The sequence below is a fragment of the Talpa occidentalis genome, unplaced genomic scaffold (assembly GCF_014898055.3).
Source record: "Talpa occidentalis isolate TD23 unplaced genomic scaffold, MPIMG_talOcc4v2.1 talOcc4.2, whole genome shotgun sequence".
Lineage (NCBI taxonomy): Eukaryota > Metazoa > Chordata > Mammalia > Eulipotyphla > Talpidae > Talpa > Talpa occidentalis.
This window is the reverse complement of record NW_023602073.1, coordinates 67,681,888-67,700,041: the sequence shown is the minus strand read 5'-3', so window position 1 is coordinate 67,700,041 and position 18,154 is coordinate 67,681,888. Positions and strand designations below refer to the sequence as shown.

The 18,154-nt window shown below is 36.6% G+C and overlaps 1 protein-coding gene across 4 annotated transcripts in view; it reads left to right on the top strand.

Moving 5' to 3' along the window:
- The window catches only part of LOC119252536 (24-hydroxycholesterol 7-alpha-hydroxylase), a 79,958-nt gene that overhangs the window by 8,706 nt on the left and 53,098 nt on the right, over positions 1 to 18,154 (top strand). For 3 of the 4 annotated variants that reach the window (XM_054698852.1, XM_037519834.2, XM_054698851.1), the window contains 6 exons: positions 963 to 1,098; positions 2,534 to 2,708; positions 4,203 to 4,352; positions 5,247 to 5,340; positions 10,268 to 10,375; positions 14,885 to 14,975. In XM_054698852.1, coding sequence (XP_054554827.1) covers positions 1,002 to 1,098; positions 2,534 to 2,708; positions 4,203 to 4,352; positions 5,247 to 5,340; positions 10,268 to 10,375; positions 14,885 to 14,975 — 715 coding nt within the window. In that variant the 5' untranslated portion in view covers positions 963 to 1,001. The remainder of the gene's footprint in view (positions 1 to 962; positions 1,099 to 2,533; positions 2,709 to 4,202; positions 4,353 to 5,246; positions 5,341 to 10,267; positions 10,376 to 14,884; positions 14,976 to 18,154) is intronic. The other variant, XM_037519835.2, reaches the window with a different exon arrangement.

The window sequence follows — 18,154 nt, the reverse complement described above, 5'->3', positions numbered from 1 at the left end:
CTGAAATCAATCCCTGCACTAGAGTATGTTTGTAGGCTACAAATAGTGATCTGATAGGACTGATGATATAGGGAAGAGAAGGCATAAATGTAGAACAAAGAGAAGGTAAGAATGTGGAATCCATAACACAACTGAAGGAGTCCTGGCATTTCACAGGAGCAGAAAATTGCATCTGTGTTAACCTGAGGGGAAGCATGGAAAATGGGTATAGATTTGTTATCTTTGCAGGATTTGGTGGGGAGAAGTAGAGAAGCTCTTACTTGATTGCTTCTTGAGTTACAAAGGAGGGGCACTACTATAAGAGTGGAGAGGGTTGGGCAGGGTGTACAGATGAAATAGTCATTTTGGAAAGTGAGAAAGTGAGCTCGTTAGTGAACTTTTTTTTTTTTTTTTTTTTTTTTTTTTTTTTGGTGGGACCCTCGCCGGAGGCTGGGTAGTGAACAACTGGCGCTGCAGAGGCTGCAGGCAGTCCCGCAGCCCAGCGCTCAACCACTGTGCCACCAGGGGAGGCCCTGGTTAGTGAACTTTTGAGGATTGCAAAGCATTGTTAAATCACTACAGATTTAAGGTGAAATCATCTATTTTGTATCATTTTCTTGAACAAAGTTGAGCTTAGGTCACTTGTGAGCCTACGGATATTTTAATACAATGTTGAAATATTACAATATTTGATATAGTTTTGAATAATTATTTCAAACTATTATTTTAAATAATTATGCATTAAGGATGATGCAAGTAAATAATAACATGATCAAAAGGAAAATTAAGTATTAGGACAGAATAAATTAGGATTGATATAATTTAGATGACCGAATCAGCAAAATTTATAACTCATTCACTTATATAGTAACTGTAGCTTTTATCTTGACTAACTTCTACATTGGGTGTCCTTAAGAGCATTGTCTTAAACATAACCCATTACCCAGTAACATTTATATTATTTGTATCATTTTTCTTATCAGTATGGACCAATATTTACAATCTTTGTATTGGGCACCCGAATGACCTTTATTACTGAAGAAGAGGGAATGAATGTGTTTTTAAAATCCAAAGAAGTAAATTTTGAACTAGCAGTGCAAAATCCCGTCTATCGTACAGGTAAAGAATATTTTTAGATAATTCATTTGAAATACAACATTGGAATCCCAGAGCAATTTTAGGGTAACACTTAAGGTCTTACTCCCCTATGAAATCTGATGTGGGCCTGTAATTTATTCTTGAGAGTAGAATTAGGTGGGGAAAAGAGTATATGATAAGTATGGTCACTGAAAAACAAATACGTATTCAACCTAATACATAGCATGAATTAAAAGAGCCTTTCGTGTATTTCTTGCCATTAAGATAAAAAAGTATTCTAAAAGCTGTCAGTGATCAATAACGTGATTTTTATTTCTTGCTTGCACAAAAATCACAATGGATTGACTACATTCTTTGACTATTTAGTACTTTTTGATATTTAGACTATGGCATTCCAGATTGAAGAATATAAATATTTGGAACACTCTTGATAGGTGCATTCACATACTCAGAAAAATATACCAACTTACTCTCCTATCAGAGGTGTGTAGAAATGAGCAAGATTTTTAAGTTTTGCCTCCCCCGGGCTTTTCATGTTTAAAATATTTCTATTTAACAGGTAAAATATATTAATATTTACTCTTCAGTCAGCTTATTATTTCTCTCACATATTCCCCTACCACAGAGATGATGTATGCTCAAGAAATCTAAATATTTTTTTATAACTTACACAAAATGTAACCATCACATAATAGGATGATAATGTATAAAATTAAAATTTATTTTTTGAAAAAGACACTTTCAATAAAATTTAAAAAGGATTAAAGAAAAATATAAAAGAATAATTAGTTAAAAAACTCAGCCCAAACCAACCCATTCAGGAGGATGTGTTATGGCTGAGCATGAAGACTAATATAAAGGAGATAGTGGGGGGAGGTTATTCATGGGGCTATGAAAGGCCTCCTGGTAGAAATAATAGTCAAGAAGACAATTGAAGAAAAATATAAAGCAGTAGGAGAAATTTATGACTTGCAGGCATGGGTGTATAGGGGTGGGGGGAAGGTTGGTGGTCAAGGAGAGAATGTTCTGAGAAGAGTAGAGCTCATGAAAATTCTGAAATATAAAAAATGAGTGTGTGTTTTCAATATACTGGAATATAGATTTGGAGAGAAAAGGGACCAGAAATATTACTGGGGAGCTAGAAAGATGGTATACGGTCTTATAAACCTTTAGGATAGAAATCCAATGGAAGGTTTTTAACCTGGAAATAAAATCACCAAATTTGTGAGTCTGAGATGCCTTCTTAATTACTTAAGTATCCATCATCCCTTAAAGTGAAATTCCCTATCGACTTTCACTATTTCAAAATGTAGGTCAAATCATTACCTCCTTTTTATTTGTAAGAGTTGGTTTATGTACTGGGCAGACTTTAGCTATAATCCCTATCAAGTATATGGAGTGTTTGCTTCAAGGAATTCTTTTATTTTCTTTCGAAAACAATTTTCTCTCTTTGTAGCATCAATTCCAAAGAACATCTTTTTCACACTTCATGAAAAACTTTATATCATGATGAAAGGGAAAATGGGTACTTTCAACCTAGAGCAAATCTCTGGAAAATTGACAGAAGAATTACACAGACAGTTGGAAAATCTGGGCACTCATGGGACAATGGAGTTGAACAACTTAGTAAGGTAAATATATGCATCACATTGATTTAGTTTTTTTTTGGTGGGGGGGGCAGAAGGGATTAAAATTTGGAGCCTTTGGATTGGAATTCAGAATTATGGGAGATTAATGACGTCTTTACCTACTAGGTGATTTAGAGATTAATCTTTTAAATTTCATTTGGCAAACTTTCAGTTAGCACTTCAGTTTTAAAGTAGATAAATCAACCAATGCATTCATCTTAATACCTTTACAGTAATGTCTTCTTAATCACTTCAGATGTGTATGCTCTACATGGATTTACCTCTTATAATTGTTATGCACCCATCAGAATTTTGACAAAACATTTAGCGCAATCTGTGATTGCTAGAGCAAGCTGCCATTGAGAGGAAAGGGCAGAGTAGAGAATCTTAAAGTAGATGGCAAGGGTCTAGGAGATGTTTGTGAAATTTGTCAAGGTGGCTGAGATAAAATCATGGTTGGCCTCAGGACTCAGCCCAGGTTCCTCCTTAGAGGAGGGATCTGAGGATGGGTGCCCCAGAGAAGGGCAGTGGAGGGAGCCAGGGAACACATCATACTCTAGCTTTTTGGCAAAGATCTGGGCAGGGCATGGCAAGCAAAGAGAAATTGTCATAAATTGATGTTACCAGTTTGATACTTTCCCATCTTGATAGGATGCTGGGATGCTAAGTAGGATTCAACAGTTCAGGTTCAAAACAGAACAATAACATTTTGCAAGCATTCCAGAAAAAGCAAGAGAGAAATAACAAAAACAAAACCAAGCAATCAAATAAACTTTTAGCATGCTCAATATCTACAACAAAATAAAGACAATTGTTGCAAGCCTTTCAAACCGGGGTGGGGGGCAATGAGATTCTGAAGAGTTTCTAAGTAAGGAAGGTAAATAAAAATGAAATAAACAATACTTAGTACTACTAATCTAGGACATATTGGTAATCTTTTTTTTTTTTCACTAAAGTATTCCACAGTAGTCATTTTTTTTTTCAGTTAAAGTAAAAGTTATTGGTGATAGGTCATACATTTCAATATACAATTGGTCAAATTTGTAGGATCCTGTAAGACATTAGGAAATTTGATGACTAATATTGCCCTTAATTCTTTGGTTGGTTATTTTTTGCTGCTATCTAAGGACATGGACAGTATTTTGTTATTATTATTTGCTAATTAAATGCTTGTTGAAATTGTATGGAATCAACTTCTTTCTGCTTATCAACTCACAATTGTCAGAATCTGACAGTGCTTGCTTGGAAAGCATTTTAAAATCTTCTGCTAGATGAGACTACAATTTCAATTATCCCTAAGTTATTTTGATCACAGCAAGCAAATATTAAAACCTCCCAAGTGTGACTTTTTCCAAAAGAATGTGTTACATATTATCTATTCCTAACAGAGGGATATTAAATAATGCTCTCTTTTGTTTCTTGTGCCTTTCTTTTTTGGCATTGGGTCTTTTGTTTTGGTTTTGGTTTTTGTTTTTTTTTATGTTTCTGTCTTTGTAGGAATCTACTTTATCCTGTCACAGTGAATATACTCTTTAAAAAAGGTTTGTTTCCCACAAATGAAAGGAAAATCAAGGAGTTCCATAGACATTTTCAAAGTTACGATGAAGGTTTTGAGTATGGATCCCAGATTCCAGAATATCTACTAAGGTACAGAGTTGTCTCCTATTTTCTTAGAACTGATTCCTTCATCAAGGTCCTCTCAGCAATTGATATATTTATATCACTTCTCTATGCTAGCCAAATGTAACAGCAGTGTAAGTGGAAGAGAAAAAAAAATATTTCCTATCACCAGTTTGGGTTTTGGGTGTGTGTGCGAATGACAGGAGTAATTGAAGAGAGATGCATTATTTCTTTTTTCCCCTTATTTTGAGGGTAAAAGGAGAGGATGGGAAAAGGAGAAAATATGAGAGTGAAAGGAAGAATTTTTTTTCAACCTTGCATATATTATAGTGTATTATTATTATTACATTCACTGCTACATTTTGGAATGTGTTCAGTCATCAAGTGTGACTAGTCTCAGAATTAGACAATGTTGTCCTTATTTTCTTTTTAAAGATTTATTTATTTATTTATACAAGCACTGGGTACAGTCAGAAGCACGGAAGGGTGAGAGAATTCACCAGAGCCAGGGCGGGGAGCAGAGCAAGCAGAAGGACCGAAGTACACTGCTGAGGGGAGCAGCGGGCGGCAGGAGAGGCCTGTGCACCATATGGGACCCTCCTCCGGTGGCCAGGGAGCAGCCGGGGATCGAACTGGCGCTGCAGAGGCTGTAGGCAGCTTTGTAACCCAGTGCTCAACTGCTGCACCACCGGGGAGGCCCTCAAACATTTATTTCTAAAAGATATTAAAATGTGGCTGCTTATCTCCCTCAGTTTTCCTTGTAGACTAGTAAGTCTGAGATAGGTCTTATGAAGCTCTAACTGAAAATAAAGAAGAAATTTAGAAAAACATAATTCCATAAACATTCTTCCTTTTCTGCTGTGACCTATTGCTCTTCAAGTGCTTTCAAATTAATTTATATAAATATTTTTTCTCACCTAGAAACTGGTCAAAATCCAAAAAGTGGTTTCTAGCGTTCCTTAAGAAAAGCATTCCAGATATAAAAGTTTCTAAATCGACAAAAGAAAATTCCATGGTAAGTATTCCTTAACTTCTTTGCTAAAATTTCTGAGATGAAAACTGTAATTATATATTTTGCTACAATTTGTGAGATATATTAGATACCATTTTGTGCCAGGCACTGTGATGAGTGCATTACTTTATTATCCCATCCTCACAACAGTGAGGTAGTTATTAATAGTACTCTGTGTATAAAAAAATAAGGATGTAGAAAAAAATAAAACAAAAATACTGAGATACTTTACTGATTTATATATTATACAGTTGGTTGTGTCAGCAGTGACAGGTGGGAGTTAGGGCAAATTCAGCAAAGTTAATAGTACTTTACAAAGTAGACTTTGTTCTTGATGCCACATCCACTAATTTTTGTTCTTCTCAAATAAAAGGGGTAGTATGGATAATTTTGAAAGCAGAATCAGTGTCCTAAGTGCCCTCCATCTGTGGTTCCTCAAGTGTGGTCCCCAGTCAGTGGTATCAACATTTCCCATGAAACAGAAACTCTGGGTGAACTCTAGCAATAAGCCTTCCATGTGGATGGATGCTTGCTGATGAATGATTCTCAGCTCTGAGTGGGCAATAGCATCCCTGGGAGGGGCCTCCCTGGTGGTCTAGGGGTTAAGTTTTAGTGCTATCGAGCCCTGCTATGGCCTGGGTTCGATCCTCAGCCAGGGAGCTAACCCATATGCCCTCAGGAGTCCTCTCCTGTCTCGCCTGCTGCTCCCCTTAGCAGTGTATTTTAGTAAACCTGTTACAGGGCAGGGAATGGAGCACCATTGATCTCCCGCATCAAGACAAAACATACTCTACTGTGAGAGACCTTTAATGGAAAGGAACTTTAATACAATTAGTGTGCAGTATAGAAAAAACAAAGAATAAATTTTCCAAATCAAAGGCACTCAAAGTTACTCCTCCCTCATGGGTAAATGCCCAGCCAAACAGTGTTGGCCCAAAGCAGGGCCATTGAAGCCCAGTAGCCTGTCACAAGTCTAAGGCACTTTCTATTTGGGACACATAGGAAAGGGGCAGAAGGGGTCCAGCACGTCTGGGACAGAAAGACCAAAATCAAGATGAGAGCTGCCATTGTTAACCTCCCCCCGGGTCTCTTAGCCACGTCTGTTTCAACCAGACCAGAACCAAGAAACAAGTGCAACTTCACACTTCTCTCTGCTCCAGGCGCCTCTGCCAGGTCTCCTTCTGACTCTCCATCCTGCTTCCTTCCATCTCTAGTCTCTTTAGCATCTTCTTCTCCCTGCTCAACCCCACCCTTCCTTGGGTGGGTCAAGGAACTGGAATCTCCCCTTTCCCTGGTGATCACCCTGTCACAAATCTTCCTGTTCTGCTCCCCACTCTGTCTCTGGTGAATCCTCTCATTCTCTTCCCCACACCAAAACCTCCCCACCTCTGGCTGCATCCCAGTTCGCATCCCAGTTCTTCTATGCAAAAAAAAAGAAAAGGCTTTTTTTTTTTGTTTCCTCAAAGGAAGGGAAAATTTATTGCACCCCAGGCAGACTTCATGGACCCAAGGTGGGGGTCATTGAGTGAAGCTGCGCACATTGTCAGGGGGAGGCAGGCTTTGTCTTTTCTTTCTTTTTTTTTTTTTTTTTTAAGATTTATTTATTTATTATTTATTTATTTATACAAGAACCAGGGTACAGGCCAGATGTGTAGGAGGGTGAGAGGATTCACCAGAGACAGAGCGGGGAACAGAACAGGCAGGCTGACGAAATACACTGCTGAGGGGAGCAGCGGGTGCCACAGGAGAGGTCTGCTCCGCCATGTGGGACCCTCGCAGGCCGGTCAGGAGGGAACCGGTGCTGCAGAGGCTGCAGACAGCTTCACAGCGCGGCGCTCAACTGTCTGTGCCACCAGGGGAGACCCCCACCCCCGCCAAAAAAATAATCTTAAAAAAAATGATTCCTTGGGAGCTTTCTAAAACTCCTTAATTCTCCAGGCCAACCCTCAGAAACTGAGGCTCATGTGCTTCCCACTGCCTAGGCTCAAATCCAGTTACCAGTTTCTTGATTTAGGGCATGGTTACCTGACTTTCTGTCCTTAGTTTCCTCACCTACCTCATAGAGTTGTGAGGATTAAATGAGTTACTATTTGTAAAGGACTTAGTGCAATATAGAAAAGACACGTAGAACATAGTAAGGACTACTTGAGTTTATCAGTTTTTCTATCATTAAAAAAACACTTCAGGGCCTCCCCGGTGGCGCAGCGGTTGAGCGCTGGGTTGAGAAGCTGCCCGCAGCCTCTGCGGTGCCGGTTCGATACCCGGCTGCTCCCCGGCCACCGGAGGAGGGTCCCACATGGCGCGCAGACCTCTCCTGCCAGGCTCACTGCTCCTCTCAGCAGTGTACTTCGGTCCTTCTGCCTGCTCTGCTCCCCGCTCTGGCTCTGGTGAGTTCTCTCACCCTCCCGCGCTTCTGACTGTACCCAGTGCTTGTATAAATAAATAAATATATCTTTTAAAAAAAGATTAAAAAATAAAAAATAAATAAAAAACTTCAGATATTTTAATATTTCAAGAAGATGTCAAATAGTTTTGTTTGCTTGCTTTTAGTTATTATATCAATTGATACTACAAACAACTACTTAACACTGGGGAGGAAGATAGCTTTAGGAAAAAAGGAATATGTGAAGGTAGCTCCCCCTTGAATAAAAGGAATACAGAAAGCTGTACTGGAATGTCTTTCATTGACTCCGTTTCAAACTGTGTTTCAGCTAATGTTTCTATTTTACAAACGGACCCAAACACATTTTTTATATGCATTATTTTCTAGGAATTAGAGGGTTAAAACCACATGTGTTTAAAGATAGATCTGGAACCTGTGAACCTACAAACAGGTTTTTTTAATGCCCTTGCTAAGTCTCCCTACTAGACCGTCATTTATTTTTCTTATTCCGAATAAATGAGGTATTATTAACCATAAGTATTCTTACCTCCTATTTTAAATAAAACACGTTTTAAACTTTGCTTGAAGCTATTCCAACATTGAAGACTTAGGTACAGAATTCAATTTGAATATTGTGAGCAGTTTAGTTTCATTTTTTTCCTAAAATGTATTACTTCTGTTTCATTCCAGCAGTGTTCACAATGAACTTTTTTCACTGCCCATGCTTTTTAAAATGTGGGATAAGAAGAAATTAAATCAATCAAATCTTTAAAAAAAGATTCTGTGGTCTTCTGCATTAGTAGATTCCAATGAAATTAAGCTAAAAACTGGAAGAAGGTTTTTGTTTTTTAAAAAATTATACTCACATTTTCATCAAATGTGTTGATTTCTCCCATGCTATTCTAGATATACACCAAACTAGTATTTTTAAGACTGTACTACATAGCATAGCAAAAGAACGAAGTATATCTATAGGATTTTTCATGAGATGTAAACTTTAAAGAAACCAACAGTAACTAAAATCTATATTTATTTTCAATTCTACTAAGCCATTATTACAAAAATAAGGTATCACTAATACTTATTTGTGGGATGCTAGCTCTACACCAAGCATACTATCATGCATTTCACAAATTCATGACTCATTTATTTTTTACAATGACATTAATATCCAGAAAACTGAGGATTATTAAAATCAGAAAGCTGGAGGTTAGAATAATTAATCACTTCTGAAACATTACATGCGTTAGTAACAGTCCCCCATCATGGATTTTCTCTAGTAGTAATGTAGTAGATTACCTATGTCTTAGGATCTGAAGCATGACTGCTACACTATGGTACAATGCAGTTCTCTTATTCACTAATCTGCAAGAGTCAAGGATTGTGAATGGTGGAAATTCATGGAAGAAACTTCAATACACATTACTTAATGAAAGAAGCCAATATGAAAATGTTATGTACTACATGATTCCAACTTTATGACATTATGGAAAAGGCAAAACCATGAAGAAAGTAAAAAGATCAGTAGTTGTAGGAGGTGGGAGCATGAATAGGCAGAGCAAAGAGGATATATAGGGCCATGAAAATGTGTTATAATGATGGACATGTGTCATTATACATTTGTCAAAACCTGTAGAATGTGTAACGTCAAGAGTGAACTTTCAAACTATGGGCTTGAGATGATTATTCTGTGTCAGTGCACACTTCTGATAAAAAACAAATAATAACTACCATTTTGGTAAGTGAAATTAATAAACACTATGTACTGTGAGAATAAGGATTATATGGGAAATCTGTGTATCTTCCTCTCAATTTTATTGTGAACCTAAAACTGCTCTCAAAAAATGAAGTCTTAAAACTAAGCCAGTATTTAAACCAATTCAGTAAAGGAGCTAAGCTTCAGAGCCCCTATTATTAATTGCTATGCTACCAACTTTTTTGTTTGTTTTAAAGATTTATTTATTTATGCATACAAGAGCTGGGGTACAGGCCAGAGATGCAGGGGGTGAGAGGATTCACAAGAGACAGGGTGGGGAACAGAACAGGCAGATTGACGGAAGTATACTGCTGAGGGGAGCAGCAGGCGAGTCAGGAGAGGTCTACTTCGCCATGTGGGTTGCTCCCTGGCTGGCCAAGGATCGAACTCATACTGTAGAGGCTGCTGATTGCTTCATAGTGCAGTGCTTAACCCTTTGCGCCACCAGGGAGGCCCCAGTGTGCTACCAGCTTATATGTAAATCCATCAGAAATGTCCATTAACACATCATAATCACCTCGAGCCCACATTTCACTCTTGATGTTACAAATTCTGTTGGTTTAATACATAATGACAGATGTCCATCATTATAATATGTTTTTTATAGCCCTAAATATCCTCTTTGCTCTACCTATTCATGCTCCCATCTCCTATAATTACTGATCTTTTTCTTCATATACTAGCTTTTAGGTTAAAGAAAAATGCATATATTTTGTTTATTAATACCAGTACTTGTCAATTAGCTGGTTCTTGACAATCTTAAATTAAATTTATTAATTTCTTTTAAACAGACCTTATTTCAGGCTATACTGGATATGGTAGAGATGGAGACAGGTGAACAAAACTGTCCTAATTATGGGCTCGTGCTTCTTTGGGCTTCTCTGTCCAATGCTGTCCCTGTAAGTATATTAGTAAAGTAAGGGTTGTTTTTCTGTCTACTGCACTTTCAAATTTTCTCATCATTTTTCTTTTTCAGTTTTTTTTTTAACTTCTTCTTGTGGGGAAAGAAAAGGACTGTGATGGGTTTAGTTCTCAGACAGAAAAACAAATCTGAAGGCTTGAAGAAATCTGATGAGGTCACAAAGGAGGCAAAACGGAGATCTGCAATGAATTCTTCCTCTGAAAGGCAGCACATAACAGCCTAAGGGGAAAGCTTGCTCTTTGGAGTCAGTTGTGACAACACCCACACATGGGACACTTTGTTTGTCAGGCAACATGTGTGGTGTTGGTGCTGGAAATCTGAATAAAATCTGACCTTAACAGTTATTGAGTAGAAAGTAACTAGACAGATAATTTCCAACAGAACTGGGTGTTTTCTAGCAATCATTACTTTCAATGGCCCCCAGCCTTCTTCTATTTATAGAAGAATTTCATAGAGGTAGCAAACTCTTTGCATCTCCATTGCCTTAGCTTTAAGAAAGGGATAATAAAGCTCTTAGTATGGTGCTAGGACTTAGGGACTAGATGATTGTAGCTCTCATTTCTCTACAAGGTGATTGTGAAGATTCAACAGGATAAACCCAGATGGTACCAAATGAATGTTAGTTCTTTGTCTTCCCCTCTACCCATTCTCCTGGTTGCCATTTCTGTTTGCCTTGCTTACCAGCGTGGTCCTCTAAGCTTCCTCATGAATAGAGCTGGTGACCTTAGAAAGCACAGTATTTCTAAAGAAAGCAGAATTTTTTTATCTGTTTCTTTTTAAAGCTGTTGTGAACTAGATTAAAGCCATGAGGTTTGTCTGCCACTTCATTTTTGATACACACCAGTTTCCTGTGTAAGGATTTCACAGGAATATATTTGGGAAATTATATACATATGTATTTGCTTTTATATATTTGTTTTCTACTAAACAGGAACATATAACTCATCTCAAATGACAAATGTATTTGTTTTTCTTTTTTCTTGTAACAAGGAGCAATAAATTATTTTAAGTGTCCTTCCTCTTTGGAAGGTTGTGAGAAGCTTTCTAAGTCCTGATACTCTAATTTCTTCTAACTTGTATGAAACTTATTGGGTACAGAGCATAAATAGAAAGTCTGGCCTCTCTGCTCAAATGTGTGTCAGCCACTAGAATATGTATTTCATCTGGTGTGAGCAAGAAAAAATAGTCTAATCCATTCCCTTTCTTTATGTACCTCTGGTATTGTTCTTTGATTTTTCCTTATATAATTTTCTTGGAAACTGATTAGGCTATAGCAAAATTAAAAAGTAAACATCAAAACAACTCTCAAAGCAGCAACAAAACAGCTACTTCTGTCACAGAATTAATTTTCAAGATCTCATTAGAAAGGTCCCAGGAAAAAAGGGACATAAAGCCCTATTGTTCCGACACAGGGAAAGTCAGTTCTTTGGAATTTGTTCCCAGCACTGGTCTGAAAGGATTTAAATAATTAATTTATGAAAGGAAGTGTCTGATGATTAGTTCCATCTTGCTGACTCTTGTTGGCACCTCCAAGAGGCAGCTGGTATGTGGGCAGTGACCCTGGACAGGCTTTCATCAGGGTCAAAGCCAAATCCCAGCACTAGGTGACAGTGGGCCAATTGTGTAACATCTCTAAGCCTCAGTGTTCCATCTGTAAAATGGAACTAATAGTATCTATTTCATAGAGTAGTTGAGAACATTATATTTACAAAAATAAAAAGTGACTCAGTCCTTGGCACAAATTAGGTGCATAATATATGTTAGCTTTCTCTTCATAAAATGTAGTGCTATGCTTTCTATCAATCATTCAATGGCCCATTAATAATGAACTACCATGGCTTCCAAAACTTGCTCACTCAAATGCCCAAGGATAGGAGTAGCCACTGCTATCCCAGCTTTGGTGACCTCCTTTCTCTTCCCACAGAGCTGCAAAAGCCCTGCTGGAGCTCGCAGATGGTGGGCATGCCCTTTCTTAGTGTTGCGAGCATATTCTTATCTTCTTTCTGACTCTATGCTCTGCCTCAAGCCACAGGCTTCAGGTAGACCCAGTGCAGGTCCCTAGGAAGCTGTGGTCTAAGTAAACTTTGGTGGCCTGGCCCAAGATATCAACTATAATGTATAGGCTTATTTCTATGGGACAGCCATTTCCAAGTCCATGAACTTTTAAAGAATCTTTTCCAATAATAATCTCAAAGCTAATATTTAACCTTTTTAGTCACTTCTTTGGGGCTCTTTCTAAATGTTTTCAAAAGTTATAGCTACCCTCCACCCTACCTCAACTCTCAACTCCCACAGTCATTTATTGTTTGTACATTTTAGGTCTTTATTCTCCTGTGTGTATGTACATCACATCCCCAACTAGATGTGAAATGTTCTTTGGGCAGCAATTATATCCTAGACATATTTGTGTTTACCCTTATTGGTGGAGATGTTATGGAGATGCCATCAATATTTGTTGAAGCTTTTTTTGTAATGGGTGAAGAACATACTCAGTTCATCTTCTCTCTGAAACAGCAGGGCACAACTTTCCTCCTTGTGCCTCCACACCTTTGTTCTTACCTCTCCAAAACAATGGAAAGACATTCTGGCTCCTGCTTCCTAAGCTTAGTAAGCCAGGTAGCCCTTCTGCTTTTTTCAAGACCCTCACCATGAATTTGATCCCATTGTTAAAATAATAATTAGTTTTTTTCCTGATCCCTTATTTGGGTCTTCTACATTCCTGCTATAAGTGAGACCATCTGGTATTTTTCTTTTTTTTTTGGCTTATTTCACAAAATCAAAATCAATAGGCAACTATAAACCAGAGACATACTACAGGGGGGGAGAAGGGAATAGGATTGTTTTGATCAAAACAATCAAAATTTTACGGGGTCTATAACCAAGATGAAAATGCATACATTGTACAAAAATTAAAAAATGATGTAAAATATCTAAAATTAAGAAAAAATTAAAAATAAACACATGCTGAACTGAGAAAAATAATAATTAGTACATTTGGAAACAGTTTTTAATTCCTTTTCCAAATATGGACACACAAAGACCTTCATTCACTTATTTTTTCATTCAATATAGATGAGCTGCTTATTTATTCTTTACAATGTTTTACTTGTCATATTTTTTAAAAACTGATTTAATTCTTTGAAGTTGAAAATAATATTGATTTTTAGAGGAGAAATTCATTTAGAAAAGAGTCATTAAAAGTAATAATGATATTAAATAGCCATTTAAGACTTAGCTGAATTCCTTTTGTTTGTCATAAAAATAAGTACTACCCAATTTTATTGAATCCCTTAAGATCTGATTAAGCACAATTAAGCACTAATTTGTAAAATGCCAAATTCTATTGCGTACTGAAAATTTAGGAATGACCACTAAACTTTTTCTTTCCCTACGTGATCTCTGACTCTTTAAATAGTATGAATTGAGTATGGAGTAGTTATTAATTAAATCCAATCATTCAGCATTTCCATATGTTGATAATAGCAGAAAAAGTTTGGGTTGGGAGTCAGGAAAGACAAACGTTCTTAGCATATGTCTTCTATTGTAAGGAAGAGCTGGATGATCTCTATGATAAGTCTTTCGCAATCTGGATGATAACACAAAAAGAGACTCTATATTGCAATGACCTGGGTTCTCCCACTCACTTTATTTATGTAAACAGCATGAAATTTATCCTTGCATTATCAGTTTAAATGTCACAAAAGGAAAAACAATGAGGAGTATTGAATTTGACTTATTGGAACACTTCCTTTCAAACAATTGCTCTTCCTCTTTTCACCACAGAGGGGAGTATTGGGATTATTTAAAGAAAATTAGTGGAAAGTCAGTTTATATATATTTATATATTGCTCTCTCTATATAGATATCAGTAAGATTTTATAATTTCATAATCAGGAAAAATATGATTAAACTTGAAATACTTTTGTTTGGTCTAGAGAGAGAGAACATGCAAACATGTCACATTCAATAACATTCAGGTGGATCATTATATATATATACAGTACTCTGACAGTATAGTTTATGAGACTATAGGTATGGTTTCCGTGCTTACTTAAAATTGCCTTGTCATTAATAGAAAATATAACTTGTTAGTTCATTTGCATTTCAAGGAAATTAATTCTTAACAATATTTTTGTTTTGGATTAAAATCCCTAAGTCATCATTTATTGTTTCTGATACTTAATATATGCCTATCTACCATTTTATATTGATTGTGTATTACTAAAAAATCCTGCTTCATTTTTCAGTAAAGATAGTTCAAGTTGTATTAACAATATAATTAAATATAGTGAGGGGATAGAACTATAGATTTGACCCCGTAAATATATCTAATATCTAGTGTATTTATAAAATCTAGTTGTTTTTCAAAAATGCTCTTTACTAATATGCTTTTAAGTTTAAGCATTTTCTTTGTTTCTTCTAAATGTTTACAGCTACTATAAAGTACACTTTTAAGGAAGGTTGTGGTGTTTGTTCTTCTTTTAAGGTTGCATTTTGGACACTTGCCTTTGTTCTCTCTTATCCCAGCATCCACAAGACCATTATGGAAGGCATATCTTCTGTGTTTGGCAAAGCAGGTACTAACCTGAATTACGTTACATAATTGAAGAGATGGCTAATAATGCATGCTTGACACTTTCAGTGGGAAAAAGCTATGGAAATTCAACCTAATACAAAATTGAGCACAATTTGTTATGTGTTCCAGGATATAAATTGAGCAGGTAGAATCCTAGGGCTTACTTACTGCCAAGGATTTTTGAAGTCATCTGGTTTAACCACTTAATGTTATACATCATGAAAGAAATCCTAGAAAGATTGTGATTTACCTGAAGTCCCTAATTAAGCATAACTATTTATATACAGAAATATTTTTCTTCCAACCTCTTTACCTCTCACTTCAATCAAGCTACAAGTCCATCGTTTTGGAATTTAGAATCTTCCAGATTTCATAAAAGGTAATACAGTGCATATTCCACAGATTATATAACAATACTGATGCAGTGTGGATGTAAGCTAAGGTTTGACTGCTAGAGGAATTATTTTCAAAGTTCCAGTTGTTAGAGGCTTGGCAGGTAAGAACTGCTAAGTAGGGATTGTTACCTTGTATGTTTTAGTTCAAATTTGACTCTTCCATTTTATCTATTTTAAAAAGCAGAAATAAACCTGAATGGAAGGGGTTTAACTTGTTTATTTAGCTAACCTTGACCAATTTGGGAGTAGATTATTTAAAATAAACTTAATATGCCAAATTATGGGTTTTGATATAAAAACAATGATAAATGACCTGACTTTCTTGGAAGATAAAAATATAATAGTAGGACAAGAGGTGTGATGTCATTTAACACTTATCCCTCCTTTTATGATTGCTGAAAATATTTTATTTGGAATTAAAAAAAATTCTACGCTTCATATTGAGTTAAAACAAAAAACATCTTGACTTGACCAACATGACCAAGCCCTACTCTCTCTAAGCCCTGAGTGTGAATCAGCAGGTACTGGGTCTTAGCTCATTGAAAATGGTGAATATTAGAATCATTGGGTACCGGGCCTCCCCGGTGGTGCAGTGGATTGAGAGCAGCACTGTGAAGCTGTCCGCAGCCTCTGCAGTGCAGGTTCGATTCCCAGCCAGCCAGGGAAATAGCCACATGGCGTGGCAGACCTCTCCTGTCTTGCCCGCTGCTGCACTCAGCAGTGTACTTAGATCTGTCTGCCTGTCCTGCTCCCTGCTCTCTCTCTGGTGAATCCTCTCACCCTCCTGCGCATCTGCTCTGTACCCCAGCTCTTATATAAAAATAAATAAATCTTTAAAAAAATAAAAAGAATCATTGGGTACCAACTATGCTTACAAGTTAGCCATGTAGCTATATTAGTGAATTTAAGAGGCAACTACTTGCTTTTATGGAACTTATTTTTACAAAGCAAATGGAAATCTGCATCCCAGCATGTCTACCAGTGATTAAAGGGCATGCCTCCCACAGTGCCTCTTTGTCATTTCAATAGCAGAGTCTTTTTCTGACTTCGTGTTCACCAAATTCTTTATTTCCCTTTAGGAAATAAAAAGGTAGATACTGGGATCGTAGGGATAACATGCAGAGCATTTCTGATCTAAGGCCAAAATTTAAGTGTTACAATAATCTAAATTTTGCTTTAATCTCGAAATATTGGATATAACTTAATGGAGAAAAAAACAGAACCTTTTCACTTTTTCTATATTCTGGTTTATTTTTACTTTTTTAATTTTAGAAAATTACATAGTTTTAAGTTTCTTCCCTCTTTGTTTTTTAAATTATTTATTGTTTTAAATTATTATTGAGGTGACAACACTGTATATTTTTTAGGTGTATAGCTTCATAGATATGTTACCACACCATAGGCACCACCAAAGCACTGATAGTCCTGCCCCATAGTCCACTGGGCTCTCTTTCTGCCTTGTTCTCCTTCCCTTTCCCCACTGGGAACTGCAGTTCTGCAGTCAGATATTTTGGATTTTGATTTAGTTTTGTCTCTTCCTTTGCTATGTTTCTTTATATTTGACATATGAGTGAAATCATCCAGTATCTCTTTTTCTCCTGACTTATTTCACTCAGCATAATCCTTCTCTTCAATTCCACCCATGTTGTCACCAATGTCAAGATAGCATCTTTTCTTTATAGCCATGTAATACTCATGGTGTGTATTGATATATATCATGTCTTTATCCATTCATCCATTGTTGGACACTTAGGTTTCCACAATTTGTCTGTTCTAAATAGTGCTGCAGTGAACATAGGAGTGCACATTCCCTCAGAAATAGTGTTTTTGCATTCTTTGTATAGGTACCTAGGAGTGGAATTGCTGTGTCATACAATGGTTCCATTTCTAATATTTTGAGAAAACACCATTCTGTTTACCCTAGGACTGGAGCAATCTACATTTCCAACAGTAAACAAGAGTCTCTTTTTCTCTATATCTTCACCAACACTTGCTTTTGGTATTTTTAATATAGGCCATTATCTCTGTGTGAGGTGGTAACTTACTGTGTTTTGATTTGCATTTTCCTGACTATTAGTAATGGTGAACATTTTTTCCTGTGTCTGTTGGCCATCTGTATGTCTTCTTTGGAGAAGTGTCTATTTAGGTCCCTGCTCATTTTCTGATTGGGTTGTTTGTTTCTTGTGTTCAGTTGTATGAGTTACTTATAGATATTGTATGTAGCCCCTTGTCAGATGTATGATATGCAAATATTTTCACTTATTTAGTGGAGTTTTGATTTTTTTTTCATGATAGTTTCTTTCCCTGTGCAGAAGCTTCTTAGTTTGATGTGGTATTATTTATTTATTTTTACATGTTTTCTTTGCTGTGTGGTCAAGTCCCCAAAGACATCACTAAAGCTAATGTTGTGGAGTATTTTGCCTATGTTTTCTTCTGTGTATTTTATTGTTTCAGGTTTTACATACAAGTCTTTAATTATTACTGAATTATTTTTCTGTATGGTGTGAGATAGTGGTCTCGTTACATTATTGTGGATGTGGCTGTTATTTTTAACTCCCCTGCCCTCATATTTTCTATTCCTGGAGTCTTGTTACTTCCAAATGAGGTTTGCTTTCATTTTATAGAAGGCCTTTCAAACTTTTTACAAAGTTGGTTTAAAGAGATTGATTCCTTCAACTGTTGTTTGACTGTAAAGCACTATCTTGCTTCTTCAATTCTTAGTCTTAGCACAGGTAGGCAGAAGATTCTTGATTGAAGGTCTTTTCCATCCAAAACTTTGAATATC